The sequence below is a fragment of the Sciurus vulgaris genome, assembly GCF_902686455.1.
Source record: "Sciurus vulgaris genome assembly, chromosome: 6".
In the NCBI taxonomy this organism is placed as follows: domain Eukaryota; kingdom Metazoa; phylum Chordata; class Mammalia; order Rodentia; family Sciuridae; genus Sciurus; species Sciurus vulgaris.
Genome location: NC_136466.1, coordinates 46192576 through 46214461, shown reverse-complemented (window position 1 = coordinate 46214461; position 21886 = coordinate 46192576). Strand labels below are relative to the sequence as shown.

General features: G+C 40.4%; 1 protein-coding gene and 1 long non-coding RNA gene across 3 annotated transcripts in view; one reads left to right on the top strand and one right to left on the bottom strand.

Annotated features, from left to right (window-relative positions):
* Window positions 1-21886, bottom strand: part of LOC306663560 — a 185512-nt gene that overhangs the window by 23593 nt on the left and 140033 nt on the right. The window lies entirely within an intron of this gene.
* The window catches only part of SEMA6A (semaphorin 6A), a 125424-nt gene that overhangs the window by 43275 nt on the left and 60263 nt on the right, over window positions 1-21886 (top strand). For both annotated transcript variants that reach the window (XM_079143877.1, XM_079143876.1), the window contains exon 2: window positions 20737-20874. In XM_079143877.1, coding sequence (XP_079000003.1) covers window positions 20775-20874 — 100 coding nt within the window. In that variant the 5' untranslated portion in view covers window positions 20737-20774. The remainder of the gene's footprint in view (window positions 1-20736; window positions 20875-21886) is intronic.

Sequence of the window (21886 nt, the reverse complement as noted above, 5' to 3'; positions counted from 1 at the left end):
TAAACTTCATTGTCAGAAGTAGATAAAATAAATATCATCATCTTTTCACACCCAGGGGATTTTGGGCCAGCCACATCTTTATCAGTTCTTATTTCATTGTCCATATAATTGAGTAAAATATCTACTATAATACAATATTAAGGCCACAGATTTAATAACAGAACTTGGGGAAGGCAAAATTTGCTTTTCTCAAGATAACAATTCCTTGCTGACGTTGGGCATTATATGCACTTATGCTGTGCTCTCAGCTGCGTAACTAGGTCAGAGATTTCGTAGAATGGGGAAGTGTTGTGTTACTGTAAGAATACCAGCATCTTACATTTCATGTATATTTCAACAGCCTGTATTTGCAAGTGGAAAGGCAAACACTGTGTGTCAGTCTGATGTGTGTTACTAGGGTATGGATATAAGTAGGGTTTCTGAAGCCAGACAGCACTAAGGGCTTTAAAAAAGAAAGCCTGGTGCAATCTAGAGTTACTGGCTTCAAGGACACCAATTCATTAGGAAGTGAGCTAAGTAAGTAAATCCATACCTTTCTGGAAAAATTAAAACATAAAAATGTGTAGCACTTTTCTTTTATAGTACGTATGTATGTGCACTTCATGTTGCATGTTCGTCTCCCCCACAAGTGATAAATCCTCTGAGGACAGGGATTGCATGTTAGATTATTAATTCATTGATCTATTTATTTACCCATTAAGCATTTGTTAGCCCTTAGCCAGGTCCACTGTCTAGTGGTGTGGACAGATTAGTAAACAAATAATGCCAATTGCATTGCTATGATAGAGCTCTCTCAGGTACTGTGGAAGAAAGGTAGTAAAAGTTCTGTGAGATTCAGGGAGACTTTACAGAGGAGGTGATGTTTGTCCAGTGTCTTAAAGGAGGAGTAGGAATTCAGAAAATGAAATGGGTTAGAGAAGAGGGTGGGGGGGGGGAGATGTCAATGATGAGAGCCTTAAGGTAATAAAACCCCCAAAACCCTACCAGAGGGAAGAATAGAGCAAGGTAAAAAGGATGTAAAGGAGGGAAAAACAGAAAGCAAAGGAGAATTCAAGCAGTACTGTCCTTCCAAACTCCTCATTGCCTACCCAATTCAATTAAATTGTGAGAAAGTCTCAAAACCTTGTTAGGGGCTTCATTGAAATCTGTTATTCTTTAAAAAAAAAAAAATTTTAAAGTTGTAGATGGACACAATACCTTTATTTTTAAATTTTTATGTGGTGCTGAGGAGCAAACCCAGGGCCTCACGCATGCTAGACAAGTGCTCTACCACTGAGCTGCAATCCCAGACCTATATATTCTTAATTTTGGGCAGCAGGTAGGAAAACCAGGGCGCTAGGGCAGGGCAGCTCACCGCCCTGTGAGAAGATCCCTTCTTTGTCCCTCAGCCATACGTCATCTTTGTGTTGGCCACAGTGCCCTTGCTCATAAATATAGATAGTAAATGCTCAGTTTAAAATGCTGAAAACAAATAGTAGAAGGGCTCTTTCCTTTGAGGTGGTTGTACAAGCTATGAGCCAAGTGATAATGACTAACACCAGTGTCTGTGGCTCTTCCTCTTTTTTTACATTGGCATGGCACTCACAGATACATAATAAAAATGTAACCCTCCTTCCCCCAGAGAGGGGGATTTAAATTTCCAGGAAATTTTGCACCAAACTGCAGTTACCGACTTCTCAGAGTAGTTACAAAATGTGACCAACCCCAGTGAAAGAAACAGAAGGCTGTACTTGGGAAGTTCTGGGGACAGGGAAAAATTGGGAAATATAGCTAGGAAGTGTTTTCAGGAAACAAGCAATTGTTACAGGTATAGGAAACAAGTATATAAAATTCAAAATGCTGACTGGTGAAAATGTTTCCAAATGCCAACTCCAAGTACAAAGGGTTTTGAGAAGAAAATGGAAGCGTGCGTTTATTAGATGATCTTTTATGGGCTGGGTGCCTTTCATTCTGATGTCCACCGTATGAAGGGAAAGGATCATCCCACTTTCCAGCCAAAAAAAAAACAAGACTTACAAAGATTAAATAATTTAGAACATTAGCTCCACTTTTGTTCACTGAGGAATTCCAATGACTACAACATGTCTCGCATACAGCAGGTGTCCAATAAACATTTTCATGAACAACACAGACTCTAAAGCCTGTATTTACAAAGTGACCCAAATCCAGTGAGTCACTGAGATGATAAACTTTTGTACCTGCTCTTGGGATAGGAGGGAGGGAAGCCAGGGGCATCCAGCTGGAATAAATAACAAAGTAACAGCAGTAAAAACAAACAAGATAAAGAAGATGAAGACTTAAGAGATAGTTTTGCCCAGGCCTTTACCCAAAATATTTTTACTTGTACTAGTAGACATGTTTTCCTTGTCTTTAATAGCTAACCCTTAATGAATGGACTTTCAAAAATAGTGTGTGTGTGAGTGAGTGTGTGTGTTTTTATACCCATGTAATCATACACACGTTTTATAGGAGGTTAGGAACCTGTGAAAATAAATTGTTATGTTGAAAGCCGGCCTTAACCCTAAACAGCATTTGCTAGTAGAAACTCTGTAATGACTGTTAGGGTTTTGGTGACTGTTCAGGGTTTTTTTCTTCTTTTTCCCCGTCTTCTAAGGTTTGACAGCTGCCCTTGTGATATTTATGTGTTTCTTGCTAGGGAGCCCAAGATTCACAACTCTGGGCTTGTAATGAGGAAAAGAACACAATACAAATAACCTGAAAAGAACTATGAATTGGATATCACCAGAGAGACAAATCACATTTTCTATGCTGCTTTAATTGGAAAACAGTTCTTTCGTAGGGTTACTTTCCTTTCAGCTGAGATAATTAAGTCTGGGATGACACTGCTGACCAGCTACTGATGATATATAGTTAGTTACTAACAATGCAGCAATCAGTAATCAAAATTTATATTTCCCAGGTTACCCGGGCACAGTCGAGAAAAAAAGCAGTTTTGATAAGGCTGGGAGATGGACTCCCTAATGTGGTATTCACGTGGCCTCTGCTGCCCAGCATCTGGGTGGGTTCATTAGATCTGCTTTATTTCAACCCTGTCATAAAAGACTGTGTGCCTATTGTAGGTGTTTATATTAGAAATACCTTGCAAAGCTTATGCTGGAAAAGAAGTTTCTGTGTGGCTCCCTGTAATTTTAATGGATTAAATTATATTTGTAAGTGGGCTGGCATGAGGATAGGTGGGCACAAAATAAAAGTAGGCACTTTTAAAGCCATTTCAGTAAGCTGACACAAGTGTAAGTTTTGGAGTCATGATTGATGATTCCTGGCTGTGGCTGGAGGCATGCAAATGAAGGGACTGGGAATATAGTTAGGATACCATTTATGTTTGCATCAGAAGTTTCCAAACTGATCTTCCCACTAGACTCACCTGGGGAGTTACTAAAATTTTCAAAGCCCAGTTCACACCCCCTGGCCAATTAAGCCACCGCTTCTGAGCATGGGATGCAAGCATCCTTAATTTGGGGAACTCTCTAGTTGATTCTAATATATGAGCAAGTTTGGAAACAGATTTATGCTCAAGTATTGAAATAGTTTTTGTATTTGCTTATGGTCAGAGCAGCACATGCTGGCGAGGTGAGGAAAATAGAACAGAATCCTGTGGCCACCTCTTGCCTCCAACGCTCAAACTGGAGTTGAAATTGGAATCAGAAACTGTCTCTTACCCCAATAAGAGGTCTTAAACTCAAGAGGAGCATCAGGTGACCCATCGGGTGAGAGAAGCCACTTCTAAGTGGCTTCACTAGATGCAGCTCTGAAGATCAGGGGAGCCAAGAAAGAAAGAAATAAGCCTTTGTCCCTTTCTTAGCATACATTGTTGAATAGAAGAGTGAAAAGAAGGGAAAAGAGGAGTAGACCCTTATGGCTCACCTCCCAGACAGGGGTGCTGGGAGGATGAAGGATACCTTCATTGATCATCCCCACACAGTAGGCACCTCTCCACCCTGCTCTCTTCTCTATTTCTCCCTCATTTAGTCAGTCTCCCAGTCATTCTAGAATACTCTAAGAGAACCCTCCCAGAGAAGGTCATTCATTCAACTTCCAAAATGTCAGGCATCCTTCAGGTTTGTTTCTGAAGCAGATTTGATCTTCTGTAGGAGGTGAATGGGAAGAAAGGGCAGTGAAGCCATAGAATGTGTGAGTAGGGACCAAAATGAACTGACTAGAGAAGTCGTGAGGGGATTCTGCTCACCTGCTGATAGGAGAAAAAAAGAAGTTCACGTACCAAAATCTTATTTATAGAAAAATTTTTTAAATATATGAATGGTATTGGCTTTGAGCTCATCTGATTCTTTGTATTTGACTCTATTGCACCCTTTCTGAGTTTCTTACATTTTTTATTTGAAAGCTAATAAATTAGGCTACCATTCCCATGTCACACAGGCAGGTTTATGGGTTGTGTAAACTACCAACCACCACATATATCCATCTGGGTCACAAATAAACTAGAGGTATCATTACTGACGCCACAGTCCCTATAAACTTCCCTCACCTCCATCCTGTATTCCAGAACATTACTACTGGCTGAACACACTGGGAAGGGATGGAATCCTGGAGAAAACTGTGGGAATTGGCAGATATTATTAAGCTTTAGTTCCAAGTTTACCTCTGGAGACAAAGATTTTTAAAAATACAATAATGACTAGACTTGTTTTGTTCTAAAAAAGAAACATGCACGAGAAAAATTTTTATAAGAACATTAAAGAGTAGAACATAAAAAGTGAGTTTCATTCCCATATCTGACCCTTCATCCTCCTCCCTCAGAGACACTTACTGCATGCTTACATGTTAGACCCAAAATAGTCCAACACTTTTTTTTTTTTAAATCAGTCTATGTTGGCTTGCATTTTAATTTTCATTAACAGAAATAGCCTCTTTTACAATCATTGTAGGACTCAGTTCACTGAAATGTAAAAATACTCAAAGCTATTTAAATCAAAATCAACAATACTTAGCAAGTACCTTCAATGTACAAGTTGTTGCCTTACCTGGCCATTTCTAATGAGGATTTCACACTTTTTTCTTTCTTTTTTTTTTTTTTTTTCTGGTGAATAATCCATCCAAGTTTATCTTACCAGAAGGGCAGGAAGTCTTTGTTTTGGCTTATTTTCTCCAAAATAAAGATGAACTCCCCCCAATCCACACCCACCCTCACCATCTCCTCTTTTAATTCAAGCCTTTTACCCAATCTCATATTTGAGATCTGTTTTTTAAGCTCTGGGGTGGGTGGTACATTCTGGTTAGAGTATCATCTCTCATACCTTCTCCAGATGTCCTGGTTCAAGGATCTAATAGTCTCAAAAGACATAAAACTTCCCCAAGTTTGGGATGAAGAAGAGCTATAGTGCTTTCTGTCTTAAACATGGATGCTTGAAGGGTGAGAGATGGTCATGACCTGGCTGGTATCCCCACCCACGTATTGTCTGCAGAGGGGAAACACCCACACTGTGTCCCTGCTGAGGCATTCTGGGCTGACTGCACAGAGCCCCTCAGATTCCAGCCAGCAACATCTGTATATCTTTTCTTCAGCTGGCTGGCCCAGCTGTTCTGGTGTCAGGAGAAAGTTATGAGTCATTGGGAAGGGATTTGAGACAAGAGTAAAGTTAAATCATCTCTTGGGGTCTGTTTGTCATTGGCAATTGAGTCTGAGTAAAAAGCCAGTGGTTGACATTCCCAGGAAGGCCACACAACCAGAGCGCAACTGCATGTTCGGCATTGCAAGACCTCTGAGCTTTGTAGAGTGAAACAAGGGAGGCCCGCATGGATGCCACATGTCCTCGCCCCCTAAAAATTCTGGTTATTGTCCGTGATATCACTTACTACCATCTCTCTCCATGCAAAGGCTTTCTGACTGTTGGTCTATCCTACAGCTAGGAGGCTGAATGAATGAGGTTTGGCCCATGCTCGAGGACATTGTTTGGTCTCTTGATTCCAGGCACATTATTTTGTCAACAGAGCAATATGAAAGCAGCTGCCAGGAGAGTCTGAGTCCACAGCAGGATTTTGCTAGACCATCTGAGACTTTCCACTCCAATCAGTGCTTCCCGGGATGTGGGAGGAAGGACTCGTCAGAGGATCCAAGAACCCTGGACAGTCAGGCTCTCTGCTGGGACCCGAAACGTGTCTCGTCTAGTTGCACATTTCATGTCTGAACACCCTGGACAGTGTTCCTTCTGTCCAGGCACTCACCCGGTCTCTCCAGCCCCTTAGGTTGACCAGCTCATGTTTGTGTTACTGGGACTGCTAGAAATTTTCTTCTCGTTTTGAGCAGAGAAATCATTCCCTATGGTTTCTGCCCATTGCTCTTAGTTCTACCTTCCCAACTGACTTTTAGGTTTCTCTTCAGAGATTTGAAAATGCCTGTCCCTGCCCCTGACATCTCTTCTTTTCCTTGTTTTAGCACTGGTTTTTTTTTTTTTTTTTTTTTCCCCCCCAGAAATTGTCTGAAAAAACATTCATTCATTATTCAAGGTATAATGAAAAGTATACAGTATTTGGGGTCTGCTGTGCACTGGGCTTTGTTCTACAATATGGGCAATATTGTAGTTAATAAAAGAAATTTGCCCTTACAGAGCTTATATTGTAGAGGAGGGGGAAGAACAGATGAGAGTAAATAAGATTATAAATATGAAAATAAAAACTAGTGAGCCGAGCACTATGGCGAACTCTTATAATCCCAGCGACTCTGGAGGCAGAGGCAGGAGGATTGTGAGTTCAAACCCAGCCTCAGCAACTTAGTGGGGTCTTGAGCAACTCAGCAAGATCTTGTCTGTAATGAAATATACCAAAGGGCTGGGGATGTGGCTCGGTGGTTAAATGCAACTGGGCTCAATCCCTGATACCAAACACACACACACACACACACACACACACACACACACACACACACTAAACAAACAAACAAAAATCTAGGAGCAAATATATTTCAAAAACGAAAAATAATAAGGTAAAAAGACAGTTGGGGTGGTGACACATGCCCGAAACCCCAGAGACTTAGAAGTCTGAGGCAGGAGGATCACCAAGTAGAAGGCTAACCTCAACAAGTTAGCAAGACCCTGTCTCAAAACAAATTTAAAAAATAAGATAACAAAAGACTAGGTTTGTAGCTCAGTGATAAAGCACTCTTGGGTTCAAGCTCTAGTACCAAAACCCATAAACAAACAAACAAACAAAACATTTAAAAAAAAATTTTTTTAAAGGTGGAAAACCAAAAATGCGTTGGTCTGTTTTGAAGGGTCAAGGAAGACCTATCTGAGGAAGTGATATTATAGCTGAATCCTGAATGACCTGTATGAAAACTAGGGTGAGATAACTCCAAGCAGAGAGCGCAGCATATCTGTAAGACAGTAATGAAAGCCTGTGCTTTCCAGGAAAGCAAGACAGAGGGACTGGTGCAGAATGGGAAATTATGGAATGGAGAATGACAGAATCAGGGACATAGGTGACAGCTCTAGTGCCCAGGATAGGAGCTCAATTTTGGTGTTAATGCAGTAAGAAACCACTGGGGGGGGGGGGGGCGTTATGCAGAGTAGGCCATGATATGATCTGTTTTTAAGAGACCATTAGTCACTGCATGGAGAGTTAGTTGAGGGAGGGCAAAGTGGAAGTAAGAAGACCAATTGGGAGCTACGCTACGGATGGTAGTAATCCAGATGAGCAGAGAATGGGGAGGATTATGAGGACAGGCGATTGTAGGTAGAATGTGGGGCAAACGGAGAACTGGGCAGGTGCTTTGGAAGTAGAATCAGTATCTGGATGTTAACACTTTTAACTCTCAGTGTACAGCTATAGCTGCTCATGTGCTATCTTCCATAGTGGCCTAGAGGAGCCCTAAGAGCAGAACCCCCAGCAAAGCCCATGATCTGGGTCTTCCCATTGTCTCAGCACATGCCTTGCTGTGCATATCACAGACTGCCTTTTCTAAAGTAAACGCATGAGTGAATGAGCCAGTGAAAGTGAGGCACTGACAAAGGCAGTTGCTGTGTATTATCGAATATTGATAAAAACATCTTCTTTCAATGCCTACACACTTGGACAGTATTTTCTCACGTCTCATGTTCTTGCTGGTAACTCCCAAAGCACTAAAAGAATAATCCTGGAGCTACAAAAGCAATGTTCTCTTGGAATAAAACTGCTTTCAAAAAATGGAAACATCACTGATAACAACTCTCATTAACTTTCAAATGTGCCTCCTGCATAAGGGAGGAAAGACACCCTTCCGCCCCCACTTGCAGATGGTGGAGCGGTGCCCCAGGAAAATGGTAATCTTGCCCAAGCTCCACACAGCACCTTGCTATCTCCTCATTGAAGATTCTGGAAGATACTCAGCTTTCTTTCATGCCTTAGTGATGCTGGAAAGAGCTGATTAAATAGATATGTGAAGAACACATCTGCCTGTTCTTGCATAACACTTTAGAATGACTTTTCCCCCGACTCTTTGGAGAGATGAAGACTGTGTTAACCGAACAGGAAGAATATTGCTATTGGAGAAGAAAATTATTCTGCTTTAGTCTTTTAGTTATTCAAAGTGAACCTGGGGAATCGCCTTTTCATAGAGACGTTCATGCATTATTCCCCTCTCCAAGGGTTCCCTAGCCGTGATTTCTCCATCTCACTTGCTCAGACCCTTGAATTCTTAGTAGGGAAAACCCTGGTGGACCTATGCTTCTGAGAAACCAGGGAATCATTAACTCTCAGGGGCCCTTGATTCATTTCCGGTGCCTCCATTTCCTCCCAGAGAAAGGAGGACTCGTGTCTGCAGGGAGCCTGGTACTGTGCTGGGTGGAATACCTGGGTTTCTCTGTTGGGTATCTCACACTCTCTTTCTGATTTATCACTTCTCTTTTGTCTGACCCTCAGCACATTAATTTGGTTTCTGCCTGTCACACTCAAGCTTATTGAATAATTTTACTTTTCCTCTTGATTCTGGTCTCTCTTGCAGAGATTATAATTATAGTGATTGTCTGCTGTGCTATTAATTATGGGAATTGTATCTTTTTTTTTTAATTTAAGGGTTAATTGCTGATATCTATGTGCAGTCTTCCCTCTGTATCATTTGGATTGCTGTAATTACCCTTGTGTCCAGGTTATCTGACATTAACCACTTGCCTCCATTTTCTCTCAGAGTTAAAATTGATTACCATTGTGTCTGATGCCCAGTGGCCACTTTCTGAGACAGAAAGGGGAGGTGCGATGGGCAGAGGAGCACCTCAAAGAAGATGGGGCAAGAGCCTGGTCTTCCACCCTCACCTGTTGTCTGCCTCAGATATTCTAGAGATACAGATTCTTCCTTTTATTTTTTAGTCCCTAAACTTAAGGTGTTTCCAAAGGAAATTGCAGATGTTTGGAAATTAAAGGCAGGAATGTGTAACAGAGCAAAGGACAGACCCTGCCAGCTGACAGTTTCTTCTCAGATCCTGACAGGGATTGGAAAAGGCCATTTCCAGGTTATTCCATGGTGGAAAGAAAGATTATAGGTTGCTGACGCTATGGACATTACTTATGGACATTGCTTTGGAGAAACCACCGCCAAGTGCATGAAAAAGCCTGTCTCCCCATTAATACAGAGAGGGCAAGGAGTGCTGAATTGCCTGTAGTTGGCTGTCAGATGGGAGGAAAAGCGGGAGTTCACTCAGGCGGAGGGTGGCAGAGCCGGGTGCGGCAGTCACTTCTGTTGGTGGATGTCATTGCTCACCCTTGGGAGACTTGGAGAACCTCTCTATCAAGATTACATCCGCTTTGTGAGCATCATTCATTTGTGGAAGGCTTTTCTTGTGGGTCCCTTGAAGGGAGAGGAGCCTAGATCTTGTCATTATAAACACAGAAAAGAGGAAATAAAGAGTAGGTAACTCAGTCAGCAATTCCTAATCTCAGAATTATTCTTGCAAGGATAATATGACATACATTTTAAAAAATAAATGAAATCAGATTAATTTTGTTTAATTCTCTGAGGATTTCCCAACACACGGTGGGATAATTAGAGAGCTCCGGTCTTAGCAGAACCAGTGTTGGGAATTCAGCTTTAAGGATCTCTTTTCTTGTCTCATTTTTTATCTTGTTTTTAATTTCTTCAGGAACAAAGACATATGTAGTTCCAGTCTCTCTGTTTCTCTCTCTCTCTCTCTCTCTCTTTTATAAACCCTTGAAACAGATATGTTTCAGAATTTAAACTTTTTCAGATCTTAGGAAAGTGACATGGGACACATACCCCAGTGGGTTCTGCAGCAATGTTAGTTGTCAAACCCATTAACAGTTTTGCGGTGAACTATATAAATATTAACTCTAGTGGGAGTAAATAAAGACTATAAATGGACTCATGCAAGTTCAAGTCAAGTTTTGTCTTCAAAACTTGTCCATGTTTGTTGGTTTTCAGGGATCTTATTTTGCTTATAATTGTTAAATAAGAGATCATTTGCCTGTATTTCCAAAACCATCTTGCCTCACCCAGATCCAGAGGAACAGGGACAAGCAAATCTTGATTTCCTTTAAATTTATGGAGAGTGAGACAGATTTAAAACAACTAGTAATACCAAAATGGTTGGTCCAGCTGCTGACCACCTCAGTGTGCTCTGTCACCTTCCAGTGAACAGGACTGTCAGTCTGCTTCTGTGTCGTGACCCTTAACCACCTATACGAAGAAGCAAGTCCTTAAGTGGTGGAGACATTTAAACAAACTCATGATTTCCTGGAGCTCACTTTCATTGGCCTTGAGGAATCATATCTTTAGGATGTTTGGGAATAATTTTTAATTTTGAAGATAGGATTTCACATTAAAAAACAAATGAATATTGGGGAAGGGGTATCACTAGATGTAACTCCAATTTGGGTAACCCATAAAAGGTGTTCTCTCCTTACTGTAATTCAAATTGATGAATTGATGACTGCCTTTGGAGAACTCCTAGGTTATTTTGCTCTAAGTTAATCAAGCCAACCTCATGAACCACTTTTTACATGTAAAGTATATGAACACAGCCAAAAAAGATGACATTAATTTCAGAAAAACTTGGCAATATCCACCAAATTCAATAATAGCTTGAAATGTGTGGGTTTGCAATTTTCACCCAACTCAGGGGGACATAAAGCAGACATTTTTGTTTTGTTTTAATAAATGAAACAGATTTCCTAAGGAATGTGGGGGAAATTGTGGAAATTCAGGAAATAATGCTTCCCTCTCACTTCTATTCAGGATTTGTCTAGACATACCCAGACATACAGAGAATTCGCCGTGTACATAGAGAATTTACTGATGATAATGCTCCATTTTGGAGCAGATCCAGAAATAGTATTACGTCTCATTTTGTACAATCAGACGCTATTAGTCAATTATAAGCTCTATTTTTGGCTTTTGGGGTACAAGGCAAAAGCATGGAAGCTCACTGAAGGAGGCAGGGAGTGCAGCAAAAGATGTCAGGTGCAGTGAGCACCAAGAGGACCCGACTCCAACATTTTATTTCAGAGAAATGTTTTTCACTCTCTTTGTGATCTTGAGACTGTCACATCCCCCACCCCCAAATGTAGTTTACAAACAAGAAAACAAAAGAAGTTTTAGGGTTTGGTCCAAATTTTAATATCCATGATTGGCAGCATTCCCATTCAGGGCTGTTATTCAGGGTTCAAGTAAAGAGAGACCTGTGGTGGTTTTCCTTGCTCTATGATCCAGGTTTGACGCTGACTCCCACTCCAAAAACTGGAGAAAGAACACATCCCTGCAACTTCAAAGCCTGAGCAAACCCAGGCAGAATAAGGATCAGGGAGGTTAGATTGTGGCTGTGAGATTCTGTTTTCTCTCAAGCACAGAGAGTAAAGAGAGGAGAAATTATTAGGGAGAGTTGTCCTGTCAAAGGACAGTGATTGCTTTATTTTACTTTAAATCCTCTCAGGATTTTGACAAAGGTTTATGGAAAACTCTAGTCACTAAATACTCTGGTTTGCTCATTTAAATTCACTCTGCAGATATCTTTCTAAGGGCTTGGGAAAATATCTTGGACCTAGGTGTGTTATCTTTGCCGTCTGCTTCATTTTTAATGAAATAAAAAATGTAAAGAACATTAGGGAGAGTAATGTGGAAATCACCCATATGCTCAGCACTTTGAATCAAAAAAAAATTCTGAATTTAAGCTTCAGTACTTTCCCCATCCCTTCTTTTTCTTCTTTCATATCCCTAGAAGAAAAAAAGTCAGACACATTTTTTACTCTCAGTTAAAATACTTTAAACCAAACTTTGGTTGAAATGAAAAACCCATCTATTACTTTAGACAAATGTTTGAAGTTCCTTAAGCAAAAAGCAAAATAGTCCAATTTGACCGTCCAAAACCCCAATCAGCGTGGAATCATCTGTCTTAATACGCAGTTGCCTTGACCTGGAACTCCTCCTACCTGCAAGTCTCACCTTCCCACTGCCCCCTCCATGGAGAGGGGACCATGCAGAATCCAAGGCTTTTTTCCCATGGAAACCTTTGCTGACCTTCCCTCCACATGTAACTAAGTATACAACACCTTCACCCCCAGGTAGTTTTCTCTTCAACAGAATTTTAATTTCTTTTGAGAAATTACCATTGTTCATCATTTCCATGGCTTTATTTCTATTTGGGGGACAATAGGCAGGAGCTGTCAGTCCCATTCACAAACAGTGAGGTCCTGGGTGTGGGTGTGGGTGAGGGGGAGTTCCCATCCTTGTCTCTGTCAGCAACCCAGCACAGAGCCTGGCTCCCAGTAGAAAACAGGGAGTCAGTGAGGTGGAAACCAGGCAATGGAAATAATGAACATCGGGCAGCAAGCCAAGGAGAAATGAATGAAGTCTGGCTCCCTTTCTAAAAGTAGCGTAATGTAGGGAAAGAGCACCATGAGGACTCTGGAGTCCTCAACTGCTGCTCAGCTTTGCCACTTTTGAGCAGTGCCACATTTGGCAAGTGACCTCACTTCTCCCGGCCTCAGTTTTCTTAATGGTAAAATAAAGGGATTATTTGTTTCTGCAGCTGGAGCCCATTGAGTTCAGCAATACGATAAAATGTTTAAAAAGACTGAGATGGCCAAAAGCTGGGGCATGCCATGGGCTAACAGGGTTAGGACTGTTACTGATTTCTGAGATCAAGATAGCTTGCCACAGTCTTTTCAGGCCTGCTGAGATCATGACTGCAGCAGCAGAGTCCTAATGAGTCATTAGACTGCAGCTGAATCATCTAAGCCAAGTGCATTAAATGCATTGGCTCTGGGGTGTTTGTGGTGGGGGTATAAAGAAAACCAATATAACAAAGAATCACCCAAGAGACTTCCCTTTTCCCCTCAAAAGATCATAGGTATACAACCAAACTTTATGTAAAAAAAATTATTTTTTTCTAGCAGTATTTTTGAATTCACAAGTTTTTCTGAGCCTTTGTGACAGTGGTTTCAGATCTAAAATGGAACATCTATTATACTCAGTCGATATTTATTATTATCTTCCATTGAATGCCATCATCATTCTCCAAAATGTGTTGAAGTTCGGTCTGTGGCATTTCCTTTTCCTCCAAAATGGGTGCTTTTATGTCTCTGTTAATGGCTAAGAAGAGGAGAGGAAGACCAGAGGCTTTATTAAGAGACTAGAGCTATTTTTCTGATTTTTGTGAATCTTATATCTAATGCAAATATCATTGAACAGGTGGCTCTCGTGGTCCCTGAAGACAGCAGACAGCAAAGGTTTCAACAAGGATCAATGGGCCCAAGTTGTTTCTAAATACATTTGGGAAGTGTTCTAAAATCTTTGACCCTGCTCTGCATCCTGTGGACAACAGCATCCTCTTTATGCTGCAGTCTTTGAAACAGAGCTGACCTGGTCAGTGAAGGACATCTGCTATTTAAACACTCATTTGTTTCTTAAATTTTCCTCTGGTGCAAAAATAATCAGCAGTTTTGATCTCTGTGAGACAGGTGTCCAGCACTCAGTGAGATGGATTTTCTACACAAACACCTGCTTTCCCAACTCTCCCTGGGCAGAGGTTCTGTACTCTTACTTGAGAGGTATCCAGGCTGTTTATCTTATCAGCCATTGAAGCAAGCATCCTTGTTTTTGCCCTTCACAACTGACCCTGTTCTCTATGATGCATTGACTTGAAAACATCACCATGAGGGAGGCCTCTTGGATGCAAGTGGTTTCACTTAGAACAGTAGTGTCATGAGATAATCAGTTCCTCCTAAAACTCCAGTTGAGAAGCATTTGCATCTTTCTATCACCTTGAGCCTGTAATCACAGGCCCATAAAGTGGAATGAGCCTTTGCATGCCTACATGTTTAGAAGCAACTGTATACTTCTTTTATAGATTTTTATTATTGAAGCCATTAGGGACTTTCATCCACTCTGTCCACATAAGCATAGATGCATCAAACTATATTCAGTTATTATCTTAAGTGCAGTTTCCACTTATGACAGCATCTTTCTCTCTCTCCAGCCTTTCTTCAGTTCCCTTTCTTTGATGTCCTGGGAAGGACATAAACTTTGTCATTACAAAGATCTGGGTTTTGGTCTTGGCTTTCCCTTTTGACTGTTATACTGTAACATTTTACTAATGTATTGTGAATATTTATTGTGTGCTGCCAAGACATGTTGCCTCACCTCCCTGAGCCTCAGTTTCTCATTGTGTACAGTGGAGGTGACAAGGTCTGTCTATCTGTGTGGTATTTAGATAAAACAGCATGCATATGTACAGCACTTTCAGAAGCTGCTCAGTGAACATCCACTTCGATCTCATCCTTTCTGTTTTCACATCATTATTTTCCTTTGCAGTAGTGTATCATGATTTACATTTTCAAAAATCACACTGATGTAAATGTGATTCCTGAGACAGACTCCCCTGCTTCCCCTGGAACCCACCTCCAGAGAGAGGAATTTGGTGACCAAGAGGGAGGGAGAAAGGAAATTTTTCTCCTGGTGAAACATTAGGATACCAGGAGCTAATCTGGGGCCTGTCTGAGATGGTATGTCCAAGAAAAGCTATTAAAAGGCAATTTTCAGTATCTCAACTGAGAAACAAACAAACCTTTGGGGAGATTGTGAGTTTTCGAGATACTTAGCTAAGCTAAAGATGGGGAAACTGAGGCTCAGAGAGCTTAAGCATCTTGCAGTAGTTTCCAGCTGTATGTGGGGCAGAAGTTTTCCCAGCCCGTCTTCCATCATTAGCAGCAGTTTGGTTTCATAAAGGAGCTTTATAACCAATATCAATTCAAAAATGTAGACAGTCAACACTGAAAGGAAAAGATGATGAGGCCAGAGAGCCAGAGGAATAAAATAAAAATGAAAATATTACACTAGCATACACCCCAACTAAACTCTGAATATGATCAAGTGGCGACAATAGCATTCTCTTTGGCCAGGTTTAACTGTTTCTGGGACCTGCTCTTGGTCCTGAAAGCTGAGTGGAGGCAGTATAGTACTCTGTCACCTCTGCCACAGAACGATGGGCTTTTCACAGCTTTCCATGCTGTGCCTGTTGCCACCCGAAGAGAGCTATGCTGAAGTTTGTTACCCCGTCCCATGGGCCACACACAGCACCACGCGTGGGCCCACTGATTGTCCCTAGGTCTCCCGAGACATATGCTCTTTAGGAGCAGCCAGGAAAGAGCAGAGAAAACACTGAGCCCTGTTTCCCCCATTCATTTTGGAAAGTGCGCTTGATTGTCAAGATACATTGGACTTTTTCTGCGTGACCTTTGCCTGCCTGCCTTTTTTAACCTCTCCTGAGTCTCTCACAGTGCCTGACCCAACAACCAAAGCCTGACTACCACTTCTGTCACCACCTTTTAGAGCAGGGGGAAGGTGTGGGGAGCTCTAGTGCCCCACCCTGGCTCAGCCAAGTTCCTTATTGTTCCTCCTGCCTCCAGATGGTGTGTCTGGCCTTGGAAATGTGTGACCGCAGGGTAGCTTGCTTCAAGGTCATTCCTGTATTAATCACTCTCTTACACGCATACACCCTTCTTCAATGGGGTAGAATTGCCTAGAATAGTACAATCTGAGAACTCGGCAGGGAGTTTTACAGGCCGTTACATTTCATGTCCTTTTAGTTTGCAATTGAGAAAACCAGGAGTCAGCCAGGCTGACTGGCTTGCCCAGGATTACACCATTAGCATTAGCCCTTCCTTTTATTAATGACACTGTAAATTATTGAAAGTTCCTATGATGTTGGTAGAAAATGTACTTTTTAAAAGAATTACTGAAACATGGTAGTGAATAACTTTCCTCATGGAAAAAAGAAAACTACCCCATCATCATTTCCTCTTTATTTCAAGGCCATGCTTAGAATTTTCAGATATATATTATTTCTCACATCATCACTTACTATTACTATTATAATGTACATTAGATGCCAATATTCTGGAAGATACCATTGTGGGTACCAAGTCAGACACAAGTTGTATATGAGCAGCCAGGTCCATGATGCAAGTTGTTGATTTCATTTCAGTCTTGAAGTGAATGTGTGGAGCAGCCCAACTGTGTCTTTAAATAAGCAGTATCTGTTCATGTGTATGTATTGATATTGGGTCCCACAGGGTCTACTTACTAAGGCTGACACACAGCAACTTGCAGATGATGGTAAAGTTAAGCAGAATACCTCATGTAGTGAGAGCCATGTGCTTAACCTGGGTGGCATGGAGGTTGCCTTCACAGGGGTTAATGAGGAAGGCTTCCTAAGACGATGGGAAATGGAGGGAATATTTCCAGCTGGAGAGGGCCAGCCCTTCTACTTTGGGCAATCACCAGTCAGCTCCAGAGTGTTGCCATAAGGAGTCATGGGCCAGCAAAGTTAGATCTCTGCATTTTTATTTTATTTTTGCCAGAAATCCGGAGCCATAAGTTAAATCTCCTTTTTTTTCCCCCCTCAATGTTGTTAATTCAGTTTTTTTTTTTTTTTTTCCTCGTCAGTGAGCCAACTTTGAACACCTACTGCCAGTTTTTGAGCTCCAGAATAATTTTCCAGGGCAAGATCTGGGGAATAGTTGGGCAGAGGATTACAGCTACTATCAGGACTAAGCCTGAGTGTTACTTAGGCTGGGTAGGCTTCCCATGGCTTCCCAGACCTCATAGCTTTTTATGAAATTAACCTCATTGATTAGAGCTAAGATGTGGCAATTGGTGACCTCATTCTCTGATTTCATAATCATTTCCTGTTTCATTGACACCCTGTTTGCTTCATTCTTTGCTGACACAATGACCTATTTTGACAAGGGCATGAGAGGAGTGTGTATGTGTGCATGCGTGAATGGATGGAAGGTCCAGTTACTCAAAGTATTTCATTTTAAAACACAATTGTCAGTGGGAATGCATTTGCAGGATTTTTCAGAGCCCTTTTGTTTGGTCTTCAGTCTGGAATACCTGAAGGCTAGTTTCCTGGACGATTAGCATTCTGCATGGTTCATTTGGCTCGTGGCAGCCAATAGTCGCAACACCATTTGTGCCTCACAGTTCTAATTATTCAATTTGGTCATAAAAACTATTGAGAAAAATTACAGTAAAAAAAGAAGTTTTGTCTGGGCTCGGAATGCATAGAAAGTCAACATGAATTAATTTTAGATAAACCTAAATAGACCTAAGATTTTCACAAAGCAGATGACCATTAAATTTAAGAGTGTTCTTAAGGTTTTCTATGAATTTCATAGATTGCGCAGAGTTGAATTCTAACTTTATAATAACGGAGTAGTTTACAAAGGTCACTTTTCAGGCTAAGAATAGTGGCAGACTGAGACAATAGGATGGAAATTTCAAGGATAATAAGCTTATTTTTGAAATTAATATTTTTTTGTGTAGAGTCCTCTTATTGACAGTCTTCCCTTATCTAATTTTCTGAATAGATGCTTCAGCCCATGTCATCTTCAGTCTGTATAAGCAAGGAAGTCAACATTTGCAGATACCTAAGAATATGCTACATGTGTACAGAACTTTTTGAAATTTCAAAAATTAAACAACCCAGATTTTTAAACTCCGTGAAAAATTCTTATTTATTTTTTTTCCCCTAGGCTGGTGCAAGTCCATGTTGCCCTGGTCTTGGCAAGGAGACCCAGTACATGTTTTGTAGAATGGGAAATGACAATGTAATTGAATTGGGATTCCTTCACAAAATAATCATTTCAACAAGAAAATCCATTGTCTACATATTTACAAGGGTTAGGGTCCAAAGTTGAGTAGGAAGGGAACAATACATTAAAACTTCAGCTGAAGAAAAATTTTAAAGTGTGTTCACGTGAACCGGCCAGCATTAAGCAGTTCTGCCAGAACACTTTTACCCGCGTGATGTACATGTTAACTCCTTGATGATGTGATGATAGAAAGACACATAAAACAGCTATTTTTCCTGGCAGAGAGCCCTCCTGTAAACCTGGAGATATTTAAATGACATATCTCAGCTGTGATCCTGGCTATATGTAAGGATTAAAAGAAGCCATTGAATTGCATAATGGATTTCTTCTGCATGCATTGCTCTTCCTGCCAGCTTCGGGCTTGAGAATTTTGCATGCAATCCTGTCATGGAAAGAATTAAAATTTGGGGATGTAATAAAGTATAATAAAGCAGCAGAGCTTTGTCTTGTTAGCTTGTACAAAGATGAAGGCCATTATGAAAGGAGAGAGACTCATTTGTCATGGTGAGAGAAATTAATCTTTGAAAACATTCATATATATTTTCCAAGATTTCTAAAGGAATGAGAAGTCAACCTTTTGAGTTTCCTTTATTCTTCCATTACAAGCTGCAAACTCTGTGAGGCAATATGCTTATACTGTAATTCTGCTCTTGAGTTCTCCATAAAATGTTGCCACTTCTTTCTCTTCTCCATATGCTTTCTCACCTAAAGTGTAACAGCTGACTGGTGTCTTGTTTATGTTTTACTTACTCCTGTTATTGATTCTTCCCCTTTAATGTTATTTGAAACAGGAGCCAGTGGAAACAAATGGGGCAGCTCAGAGCCTCCTTCCTTTGCATTCAGACTCTCCAGATTGGGAAGAACTGGCAAATAAATAAATGAATAGACTTGCTTTTAACCTGCCTATAAATACATGTTTATGTCTCTTAGTAATGTATGGCCTTTGTAAATAAGTAATCATTTAAATTTTAATCTGAGCATCAGAGATTTAGATATGGAATTGTTTAGGTTTTTCTCTGAAACTCTCTCCCTGTTTGATTTTCAAGATAAAGCAAATTAATTAATGTGCACTTTTCAGTTGAAGAAATGAATAAGACCCAGCTGTGTCTGTGAAATTATAAGTTATGATGCAACACTCAGGACTTATTAATGCTTTTTTTGGCATGAAGAAAAGAGACATAGGTTGCTAATATTAAATGGCATTCCAAAAAGCACAAGTTAGCAGTTTGTTTGCCAAATTAACTTTCAAAGACATTCAGGTTACGAAGTTTGACATTTCTACACGCAAATCTTTAATGATTGATGGGCTACTGTAAAACAGCTTTGTTCAAAAAAGATAATCTTTGGCAGGCTACTTCAAAGACCACTACTCTGGGAAGTTGGAAAAGCTTCTTTATAAAGAAGCTAGAAATCCATTTTATATTAATTTCTCTGATAGATCAACATGTATTTGAAATACGCCGGAGAATTATGTGGTATTTATTGTATTATGAGGGTTTTTTTTGTTTTGTTTTTTTCTTTTGCCATATCAAGCAGTTCCACATGGAATTTTTATTTCTAAGATGTAAAAGAATTTTTCTACACATAAAGAGCATCTTTAAGAAAATACAGATGGGTAGACCAGTATATCTGGCATTTTATTTACTGTTGTTCCATGGCAAGGTAGTATGTGAGACTAAAACATATAGAAATATGATGTTTATAAATCAGCATTACTGGTTCAGGATGTAGTTTCAGATTTTCCTTGTGGGACACTTCACAGATTCTGAGAGTACTTACTTCCTTTAAAATATAGTTTGTTTTATTTTATGTATATCTAAGGTCATTATAGAATTAGGTAAATGAGGGATGAAAATCCCAGCTTAGGAGTTCATCATATACTGGAAATGAGCAATGGGGTCAGTTGTGTGTGTCTGTTCCCTGGGAATAGAGATGCCATACCTGGGAAATACTGTTATTTAGGTCAATATAACAGATACTCTAATTTTCTATAAAGAAAATGAAGACCTTGATTACCATCAGAAATCTAATTTTCTCAACATTGACAACTACAAGGTACTGAAAGATCCCAGGCTAGTCATAGAAAATATGCTTGGGAGATGACAGTATTTATCTATAAAAACATGTTGAGAAAAAGAAAAGAATTTATCGAGAGAGAGAGAGAGAGAGAGAGAGAGAGAGAGAGAGAGAGAGAGAGAGAGAGAGAGAGAGAGAGAGAAAGAAAGAAAGAAAGAGAGAGAGAGAGAGAAAGAGAAAGAAAGAGTTTCCCAGGTGTTTACACTTTTTTGGAATGCAGTTTCCTAATCAAGCAATAGCTGCCTACAGTGACCTAAACATGGTCCAGTCAAGGGAACTGAGACTCTGTGTCCGGGATTTGGAAGAACCTTTGCAAAAGGACTCCAGTGCAGGGGAAGGAGGGTGCAGTGGCTACAGGGTACAGATTCCTTGTGGAGAACAGTGATCACAGTGACAAGGAGAACAGTGAATTCACAGTGGACAAGGTGTGAGGCAGAGGCCTTTTTGTCTTGAATTATCTTCAAGATCATTTCGTTTTATGGGAATTGAATAAAGCTGGCTCTCAAGAGAAAAAAAAAAATTCCCTTCTTTGCTCTTTGGCAGGGTGAAGTAGAGAAATAAAGTCTCCCCGCTGAACTACTATGAGGTCAGAAGCCTTGCTGCTATATGTCACACTGCTACACTTTGCTGGGGCTGGTTTCCCAGAAGATTCTGAGCCAATCAGTATTTCGCATGGCAACTGTAAGTATCACAAACTCACTCACTTTACCCTTTGCAGATATTTTAGCCTGCATCAGCCTAACAAATTAATACATAAATAAATGGGAAAGGAGGCTTAGTCGTTTTAACCTGGATAGATGGCAAAGGTAGATAATCCATGTCTAGTCAGATTGTTAGGATGAGTGTTTCGATTCCATCAGATGTTGTGGGGACACGTGTGAGCGTCCCTCAATCACCCTGCTGATGTCTCAGCTACTGTGTGGAGGCCAGCTATGTGGGAGAAGGTCACTATCATCTGAGTGTTGCTGTATTACGTGTTTTCATATGTAATACAGCAACACATGGGCATCATTACAAGATATGTAGAAAATGGTTGCACTAGTTTAGAGAAAAAATTAACTTTTTTTTAAACTTAGAAATTATATCATTGCTAGACTTGGGTCAAGAGGTGGGTAAAGAGTGATTTTTAATTTACGAAGGACCTATTTTAATCACTTCTAGCTTTCTCTGCTTCATTGCTCAGGGTAGATGCAGACATCATTAAAAATTCAATTGTATCCTACCTGTGTGTTGGGTGGAACATCCAACTTACTACATTTCTTCCTATTCCCCCAAAGCTCAATATTTTAGCCCAGTAAAGGTAAAAGAAAATATTTTCCCCAAGTACCTATTTTTCCAATTATTATCCCGAAATACTAAGCAAACTATACAAAGGAAGTTTAACATTAATATGGGATAATAATGAGATCTATGAATGCCTAGACTCAGCTGGACTTTCTGAGCAGAAAAGAGAGGTTATTCTACATGAAGATGAGATGGCAAGACTGACCCATAAAACAATTAGAGAACAAAAGGTCAAAGGGCATAATTAAGGACCAAATTGTGTACATCAATATCATCACTTCTGAAATGGCAGAGTCCCCCACACTTAAGGTACCAAATAAGCAGCCATTTATCACCATTTGAGATAAGTTATCTATCTTTGGCACTCTAGTATAGAAGGGATCCCTGCCCAAACGGGCTGCTGAAAATC